This window comes from Lampetra planeri, unplaced genomic scaffold (genome assembly GCF_965212315.1).
Source record: "Lampetra planeri unplaced genomic scaffold, kcLamPlan1.2.h2 scaffold_1093, whole genome shotgun sequence".
NCBI classification, from domain to species: Eukaryota; Metazoa; Chordata; class Hyperoartia; order Petromyzontiformes; family Petromyzontidae; genus Lampetra; species Lampetra planeri.
In genome coordinates this window covers 1,355-11,103 of record NW_027613803.1, presented here as the reverse complement: position 1 = coordinate 11,103, position 9,749 = coordinate 1,355, and the positions used below count along the sequence as shown (strand labels likewise).

Sequence of the window (9,749 nt, the reverse complement as noted above, 5' to 3'; positions counted from 1 at the left end):
TCATGAGAGTATAGCGAAAGACAAGAAGGCAGGGAGGATGGACAGCAGCAGAGGAGCAGAGAGGGAGGTGAAGTGAGAGGATCCAGGTGCAGAGGAGCCAAAGGAGATGAAACCCGGCTCGTTGGTGCGGATGTGGCTTTTGATCCACGACTCGTACTGGGACACTCTGGCATAGACTCCTGGAGTGTTGGGCTCAGCACATCCTCTCCCAAAACTCACCACTCCAGTTTGAATCCACACCGTACCGTTTTTTGTCACCATTGGACCTCCAGAATCCCCCTGCAGGGAGGAGTACGTGAGTCAACACCAGCACCATTACTGAGAAAAGGTCCTCATGATGTTCCTATTTACCGTGTATGTATGTATTCTCTTGTGTATATATTCTCTTGTGTATATTGTGTATTGTATGTTAACTTACAGTTTCTGTACATATTGCACGTTTACAATCTATCTTTATTCTATTGTTTTTGACTTTGCTGCTGTAAGGCAGTGATGAAAATGGTATTTGCTCTCCTAGAATAATATTTCTAATAATTATAACATTACATGTATATGCCCTTGTAAATGATATAAATATCTTTTTTGTATCTTCTTGTATTTTGTCTTATTTTTCTGTGTGTTGTCTTATTATTGGTATTTTATCTCATATTTTTGTATTTGATCTTATTGTCTGTATTTACCTCATTCCTAACCATTCTACCTCTATTATGTTCAAAGAAAATCACACACAATATCTTTGTACTGTGTATAATCACTATAAAGAATTCCAGTTCTCTGAGGAAGCAGACAAATTCAACCAAAACTATGATGATTTTTTAAAATTCACTTTGACCGCATGATGGTGCTAGAGAGAACATCAGTGAGAACATCAGTGGTTGTTGTGTTACAAGCTGACTGAGCAGGTTTGTTCACCTGGCATGAGTCCTTTCCTCCCTCTGTTAGTCCGGCACAAATCATGTTGCTTGTGATCCCCGAGTAGGATGCACTGCACTGGCTATTTGACACCACAGGGATGTTAACTTCCTGCAGCTGCTGGGGGAAGGCAAGAGGAACTGACAGAGAAAAGGAATATAAATATTCACTTGAAAATTCTGTTTTTTAGATCCAAATATAACTGTGATTGATAAAACTGGTTGAAATGAACCAGATAAAAAACACAGAAGCAGAGGAAGTTAGCTGAAAAGGAAAACAAGCTGGATTCATTCATTCATTCATTCTCACCCCCGCTGCCAATGTTCCCCCATCCCGTGATCCAGCAGGAGGTTCCGGCGTCAAAGACGCTGCCCTGCGTTGGCAAACACACCGGTCTGATGTATGAGGTGAACTCGACAGCCGAGGACAGCTGCAACAAGGCTATGTCGTTGTCGATGGTTTCTGAGTCGTAGTCCTCGTGTCTGATGACCTGGGACACCAACCGAGACTCCTCATTTGAATTCACGCCCTGCTGGGTTTCACGTCCGAGATAAACCACCAAACCAGATGTGCTTGTGCTGAGAAAGACAGGACACAAATACAGTGTGGAGGAGAGAAGAAAAACAAAACATGATGTTAAAGGTATTTGACGATAGCTGACTGTCAGTGATGAGTGTTGTATTGATGACGCCAATCACATTCCATTTCAATAAATACCAGAGCAAAGGGTGGAACATCAAATTTCACTGGTTATTTTGTTGTTTTTTGTTGTTGGTTTTCTGCTTTCTATTTTTTTCTATATGTTCTGTTATTCTGTTATTTTGTCTTGTTTTAAAATATGAGAAGACCCCAGGAAGAATAGCTTGCTGCAGCTAATGGGGATCCTTTTACACTCACTAAACTTAATATGTTGGATTTGGATTAAATTAGTCTAAATAGCACCTGTCTCAGTCATGTGACAGTCACCTGGGAAAGCAGTGAGCAGCAGTCAGGACCCACTGGTTGTTGATCAGTGATCCTCCACAGAAATGGCTGCCATCACTGTGCAGACTGGCCTGCCAGGGCCAGGTCCCTGCTGCGGCGGCCTCGCCGCCAACAATCTTTGTGTTCAGTGGAGCTGTGCCACATGCTGACAGAAGCCGCCACAAAAGAAGATTAGCATTGATATGACCAACTCTCAAGAGTTAGCGCTCATATTTTCCATTTCTTTGTATGCACAACGTCAATAAAGTTATTCTGATACAAGAATACAAGAAAGAGTTAGCACACATATAACCAACACACAGCAAAAGTTAGCAATTATACAGCCTGAACAGAGGAGTTAAGAGTTTATAGAGCCAACACACTGGACATTTAGCAATGGCATACTGTAGATAAAGCAGTTAGCATTTAAAATAGGGGAAGCACAGGACTTTTACCAGTAGCTATGGCAGAACAGTTAGCACTTGTATAGCAGTCATAGCTTGATGCAGTGTTGCTAACTCCACAGTACGGTAAGGAAAAGCGCAATAGGCTGAAATAAAAGTCACTAGAAGTCGGTTGTTTTTAGGAGAGAAGAATAACATTGACAGGAGACAAAGTAAAAAATACTCCAGAAATATGTTTAGAACTACAAATGAACATGTCTTCTTTGAGTCTTGTTTTTGTTGTACATCCTCTGTAAACTAGCAGTGGGATCAGCAGCAGTTCATTTTTCAGAGAGGATGTGGGATGGTAAGGGGTGGTGGGCTCTCCTCTGTGCTCTGGATGCAGTAGCAGGGATTGATGTGCAGAGCTGACCTCCTGTGAGTGCTTTGAGACAGGGGAGGAGCTCAAGGCAGCACCAGCAGCCGGAGGACAGGAGCTGCAGAATACTGTAATACCTGCTTTCCCAAAACATCCAAAAGTCTCCAGTAACACAAAAAGTCACTGCTTTGTCGGCTAAACACCTTTTTGAAAGAGAGTGGATGGAGCGGTCTGAAAAAGTCACTAAACTGGCACACTGGCTTGATGTATCATCAGCTTGCACACATATACGGTATAGACGTGTGTACATACACACAGGTAGGGTTACATGTTAATTCTATTATACACACACGCACACACAGATTAACCCATCCTATCCAATGAACCATCTCCTGTTTTTCTGTCAAGTCCATAGTCAAGTTTCTCACACTTGTTAATATTTCAAATACTGAACATCGCCTATTCAATTCAATCATCACATGTTGAATCTCTATTAAATCATGTTTGTTTATTTGATGTGGAAGAGTGTAGAATAAAGGTGTTTTGGGACAGCAAAGGTCACCCACACAGACCGTTAAACCAAGGGGAAACATGGATGAGGTATAAAGTGGCACAGTCATCACAACCTTTTTTACAAGTTGTGTGACATATAAACCTAGGTGAGACCAGTTTTCCTATTTTCATGGCAAAAGCTGTATGAGTTTAATAAAAGTATGAACACCAAACTCACAATCCAGCTGTCCATCACTTCCTGTGGGAGAGACAACAAATGGGGTTCAGTACAGGTTGAATCAGTTGAGTCAAGTTTGTTTAATTCTGAAACATTTCAGGGGCAAATCAATCTTCCTCAATTTCTTCTAATAATAACTTCTAACAGCCTTCTATGAACAGACTATAGGGTATTATAAATATAAAGGTGCGAATTTGGGTGTGTTTTGTTTTTTTATGTGGAGGTTACTGCTCAGTAAATCCAAGTTGCTGGAATAGAACCAAACCAACAATCGCAAACGCACCACCAGCCATCAGTGAAACATCATAGGTTGTTCATCTGCAAAGTCACGCTGATTAATGACAACACATATTTCCTACATGAGACAGTGACAGATAACTCAGTCTTTGATTCTCTGATGTCGCTCTGCTGTGATAAAGTTGTTTTTGCAAACGTACCAATGACACTCCTGGACTTCAACATTCCTGTTTAGTTACATTTTTGTTACCACCTGAAGACGTTTCTGGGAAAGTCAGGCACCGGTTTACTCTGAACACTTCCTCCAAGTTACATACCAATTACGACGAAAAATTGCCTTTAAAACATCATGGAACTTTTGGAGAACGGTTACTGATTGTTTCCAAGTAGCCTGGGCAACCTGAGTTGTTCAGTCTGATATCATCAACAACAATGAATCAATGAATATCAACATTTGAATTGAGGGATTGGTGGTTCTCTGGTAAAAACATTCAGCAAAAGCGTTATTTTACTGTACATTATAGTCAGCAACTGTAGAAAACGGGGTGTGTCAACTTTACTCTTCAATTCTGACCTTCAACTACACATTTTTCTTCTTCTTATTCCCATGAGTTTTCTTTTGTAAAATAACAAACACATGCGCGAATGTCTGAATGACCTCTTCCATAGCAGCACTCTCCTTTTTGTAATCAAATAACCTCTTATTAGACTTACACCTACATGACTGTATCCACTGTGAACATGGAGGATGTATTACTGCATAAAAATATATTTTGGACTGTGTTGGACTGACCTGAGCTGAATGAATTTCAGGGTACAGTAGTACCCTGTAACAATTCCTGACAAAACCCTAAAGCGTTAAAACCTTCAGTGATAATTCAGTCAACAAAGACAAATAGGACTACACAAAGTGAAAAGACATATTTAATCTGAAACTTGTGGATTTCCTTTCATTAAATGAGTCAGAGCTCACCGGTAAGTGTGAGGACCAGCCACAGGAAAACAGACAGAGCGGAAGCCATGATGGGATTCCTCCAAATGATCTCAAATGAAACTCAGACAGGAAGCCTATAACCTGTCCTACTGTCAGGTGATTTGTCCTGATGTCACACTAGCAACACCTCACACTGCTCATACGCTCTACCGCATTTCAGGAGGACGTACCTGCTTAACCACATGGACTGCTCAGCTGCAAGCCTTTGTTTTAAAATACGTGTTAAGGTTTAGAAGACCTCTATATTTTCAGGTCATTGATTTAATATATGTTAATATATATTCTTTTGACAACATTAATGAAATTCTGCATGGAAATAATATGTAAATATCTTTAATGTTGGAGCAAAGGCTGGCTGCCACAGAGCAAGAGAAATGCAGCCAAACAGGTTTATGGTGAGACAGGAAGGAAGACCTGTGCGGTCGATAAATGATAAATGAAAAAAAACAAAAAAAACAATTAGATGACTACTTACTGACCTACTTTTTTACACCTTTTGTACACCTAAACAGTATTTGTATAATTTAAAGTAAAGCTCTACTCTTGTCATTGTAGTATTACACTCTCTCTCTCTAGAGAGAGATATCTAAATAGAGAGAGAGAACGAGAGAGAGATGAGCATACATAATGGATAATGCCATAGTTAAACACAGAGGAATCGTTATTTTTTAGGAAACAAAAGCACCTGAAATCCCTAATTCAAGTTCTTCAAAAGAAAAGTAATAAAAGTAAAATACTGAAGTGTCACATATCACAACCTTATTGTGAGAGAGGGTGTCATGTTAATAGCGCCATCTGGTGGTTGTATAGACAAACACACTGTGGCAGGCAGCAATTTAATATACAATAATTAATACTTACATACATGGTTACGTATATGGTTACGTCCAAGGTCGTGCCTCACGATGACGTCATTTCCATGTGGGAAAAAAGGGTTTGTGTGGGTTCCATAGTGCTTATATGTATGTTCATTCTGCCCGTCTGCTACAGACGAGCCATTCGGACACTACAGTTGACAGAATGCATGAAAAAAGGAAACACGTATATTGAAAAAAACGAAATTATAGATTTTTTTCCCAAGTTGTCTATTTTTTCAGTCCATGTAATGTCTTGAAATCAAGTTACATTTTCATTCTTATTCCGAGTTTTTTTGTTTGTTTGCCCAAATAAACATCGTTCCTTGTCAATGTTCTTGAGATCCATTTTTCTTGAACAGATTTTACTGTTATACTGAAAACAAAAGAAAGACGACAAACACCAGAAGGTTCTCGTAGCTTCCCGGTCCGTCCGGTACGTCCGGTCCACGTAAAACCCTGACGCAGCACGTGACGTCATCGCGCCAAGACGCCTTTGCTGAGCTCTGATTGGTTCAGCGACTCACAGAAAGGTCATGAAAGATCGAGAATGTACCGGGAAGGAAAAGGTTTATGGATAAAAGAGCCCGAGAATTCCCTGTCATTCAAACTCATCAGCTCGACTAGCGGGGAAGGAAACGGGCAACAGACCAGAAACGAACGGCCGGAAATACCGGTCCTCTGTCTGAGTAAGTGCCACTTAACTACTTTTTTAACCTGATATTTTGACAGGTAAACTTATGACGTTCGTGATGGTGCGACATTGTTTATTGTTATCGGACATGTAAGATATTAACAAACCTGATATATAGATAACAACGAATCGAGTAAGTCCGTTTGTTGAATTCAGTGAAGTAGTCTGTATTATTGTTTTTTATAGGATGTCTTTGTTGTTTGTCTCTTTAAAATCCTGACTTAATTTGAAATAGTTGTATTTTAATGCGTTTTTTTTGTGTTTTGGGTAAGTCTGTATGGTTTTGTCTGCAACTGTGACTGCGTCTGTCTAGGTTGGTAGGTCTTCCTTGAAAGAGGCAATAATAATGATGATGATGATGATGATGATAATGATAATGATTAAGTTTATAAATAGGTCAACAGTCGATTATGTCCAATAAAACAGTTTTGCACCAGTATCAAGCAGAATGTATTGTTGAGCAGCTGCCACATTACACATTGAGCACAGTGCACTGTCTGCATCAGTGGAAAACTTGTTGGTGTATCTACATACCCATCAATGCAAAATATGTGTGACTTTTAGAACAGAACACGCTGCAGGCACATTCTTTACATTAATATGGGTGCCTCCTGAAGCTGTCATCTCCAGCTTGCCTCGAGTGGATTGAAGACTTCGTTCTTCTTGCTGATGTTCTTTGCCTGTCAGAGCATGTTAGTATAAAACAGACGACCACACTCAGGACAGTGAAAGGAGGAGAAAATTCATAATGTTTTTTCCCATTCAGATGACTATAAATGTCATTGAAGTATGTATTATTTAAAATACACCAGGATTTTAGACATTTGTTCACATTTGAACCTCTGATCTGGGTGATGTCTATTGTTCCTGTAACAATGACGGAATGTGTCTCTCAAGCTTCAGCAGACATTGCTACCAAATCCCCCCACACCTGAACGTTCCAAGCCTCCTAACCCTCCCTAACCTGTCCTCCTCTTCCTATTAAGTGACTTCACTTAAACTTGTACCGTCAACTAAAATTCAATTGTGGCAGGCTCTGAGACCTGTGACAGAAGTAATGCAATTTGCTAAATTACATAATAATTCATACACCATTAATCTCCATGAGAAATTAAAATAAAGAGCGCAAACTACCACAAATTCAATGTAAAAAACCAACAACTTCTTTCCATGTGAATGGATCTGCTCCAACATGTACTAGGTTCTTCAATGATCAGAGCATCCAAGTCATTTAAGGGCAATCCTACAATCCTGGAAGTATTTTAGTTTCTTATTGATTTGTTATGTTAATATTTATTCAAGTTTCATTATATTGGTTGTTAAACAGATGTACAGTTTAATAAAAGTCACTAGTCACTACCCATATGGTATCATCTCTTTTAACACTTGTTTTTGCATTTTCAGGACACAAACTTCAAAAGCAGAAATGTCGTCAGCGAAGCGAACAGCGATAGGCATTGACCTGGGCACCACCTACTCCTGTGTGGGGGTTTTCCAGCATGGAAAGGTAGAAATCATTGCCAATGACCAGGGCAACAGGACCACTCCCAGTTACGTCGCATTCACTGACACGGAGAGGCTCATTGGTGATGCAGCTAAGAACCAGGTGGCGATGAATCCCAGCAACACTGTGTTTGATGCCAAGCGACTGATTGGAAGAAAGTTTGATGACCCAGTGGTGCAGTCAGATATGAAACTCTGGCCCTTTAACGTGATTGGAGATGGAGGAAAGCCCCGTATTAAAGTGGAGTACAAGGGAGAGGAGAAAGTGTTCTATCCTGAGGAGATTTCCTCCATGGTCCTGGTGAAGATGAAGGAGATTGCTGAGAGCTACCTCGGCTGCACAGTATCTAATGCAGTTGTCACAGTCCCAGCGTACTTCAACGACTCGCAGCGCCAGGCGACTAAAGATGCCGGAGTCATTGCAGGACTCAACATCCTGAGGATCATCAATGAGCCGACGGCAGCAGCCATCGCATATGGAATGGACAAAGGTACCTCAAAGGAACGTAATGTTCTGATTTTTGACCTGGGCGGAGGCACCTTCGATGTGTCCATCCTGGCTATTGAGGATGGTATCTTTGAGGTGAAATCCACAGCTGGAGACACTCACCTAGGCGGAGAAGATTTTGACAACCGGCTGGTCAAGCATTTTGTGGCAGAGTTCAAGAAGAAACATAAGAAGGACATAGGTGACAACAAAAGAGCTTTGAGGAGGCTGCGCACAGCTTGTGAGAGGGCCAAGAGAACCCTGTCATCCAGTAGTCAGGCCAGCATCGAGATTGATTCGCTGTTTGAGGGAATTGACTTCTACACGTCCATCACCAGGGCTCGCTTTGAGGACATGTGTGCTGACCTGTTCAAGGACACGTTACTGCCTGTGGAGAAAGCCCTGAAGGATGCTAAGATGGACAAGGGGCAGATCCATGACATTGTCCTGGTTGGAGGCTCCACCCGAATCCCCAAGATCCAGAAACTCTTGCAAGAATTCTTCAATGGCAAAGAGCTGAACAAAAGCATCAACCCGGATGAGGCGGTGGCTTATGGTGCTGCAGTCCAAGCAGCCATTCTTTCAGGAGATACCTCCAGCAACGTTCAGGATCTGTTGCTGCTGGATGTGGCGCCTCTGTCCCTCGGTATTGAGACAGCTGGAGGAGTCATGACACCCTGATTAAACGTAATAGCACCATCCCCACAAAGCAAAACCAGGTGTTTACCACCTACTCTGACAACCAGCCTGGGGTCCTCATCCAGGTCTATGAAGGAGAACGAGCCATGACAAAGGACAACAACCTGCTGGGCAAGTTTGAGCTGACAGGAATCCCACCGGCTCCACGCGGTGTCCCACAGATTGAGGTGATCTTTGACATCGACGCCAACGGCATCTTGAATGTATCTGCGGTGGACAAAAGCACCGGCAAAGAGAACAAGATCACCATCACCAATGACAAGGGCCGGCTGAGCAAAGAAGAGATCGACAGGATGGTGCAGGAAGCTGACAAATACAGAGCAGAAGATGAACTTCAGAGGGAGAACATTGCTGCCAAGAACTCGCTGGAATCCTACGCTTTCAACATGAAGACCAGCATGCAGGACGACAAACTGAAGGGCAAGATCAGCGAGGAGGAAATGAAGATGGTGATTGACAAGTGTGATGAGACCATTCGCTGGCTGGAGAACAACCAGCTGGCCACTAAAGATGAGTACCAGGAAAAGCAGAAAGAGATGGAGAAAGTGTGTCAGCCCATCATCACCAAATTGTATCAAGGAGGAATGCCTACAGGCGGCCCTGGCCAACCATCTGCAGCCAGCTCCACGGGGCCAACCATTGAAGAAGTCGACTAAATCCCACAATGTGCCGTCCTCACTGTTAATGATGTATGACTGTACGAGTTAAAACAACACGTAAAACCCTCAATGTTTCACTTGTTGTTAAACATGTTGAGGTTGTTTGTTCTTATGGTTCAGCAACATATTATTACGTTTTTAAGTTCAGGGATCAAAAATGTTAAGTCCTTTTCAGAGGACATTTTACAAAATATAACAATGTTTTTCTGTGTGTCAATAAACAGCATTGCAATGCATAGTCATTCCACTGTACAA

General features: G+C 41.7%; 2 protein-coding genes across 2 annotated transcripts; one reads left to right on the top strand and one right to left on the bottom strand.

The window, feature by feature from the left end:
• Positions 1 to 4,626, bottom strand: LOC144738623 (prostasin-like). Its single transcript, XM_078621626.1, has 6 exons — positions 4,578 to 4,626; positions 3,368 to 3,388; positions 1,879 to 2,041; positions 1,222 to 1,490; positions 913 to 1,052; positions 1 to 279 (listed from the first exon to the last, which is right to left on the bottom strand). The coding sequence occupies exons 1-6, from the start codon at positions 4,624 to 4,626 to the stop codon at positions 1 to 3; spliced, it is 921 nt and encodes a 306-aa protein (XP_078477752.1).
• Positions 4,627 to 7,572: 2,946 nt separating this feature from the next.
• On the top strand, positions 7,573 to 9,491 carry LOC144738621 (heat shock 70 kDa protein 1-like). The gene is given in 2 exon segments (XM_078621623.1): positions 7,573 to 8,806; positions 8,809 to 9,491. Coding segments are annotated over 2 exon segments (1,917 nt in total).
• The last annotated feature ends 258 nt before the right edge of the window (positions 9,492 to 9,749 follow it).

Coding starts and splice junctions, on each gene's coding strand:
- LOC144738623 (XM_078621626.1), bottom strand. CDS start 4,626: ATGGCTTCCGCTCTGTCTGTTTTCCTGTGGCTGGTCCTCACACTTACC. Junction 1,491..1,878: donor GCTGCTCACTGCTTTCCCAG/GTGACTGTCACA, acceptor TGTCTTTCTCAG/CACAAGCACATCTGGTTTGG. Junction 1,053..1,221: donor GGGGAACATTGGCAGCGGGG/GTGAGAATGAAT, acceptor TTTCTCTGTCAG/TTCCTCTTGCCTTCCCCCAG.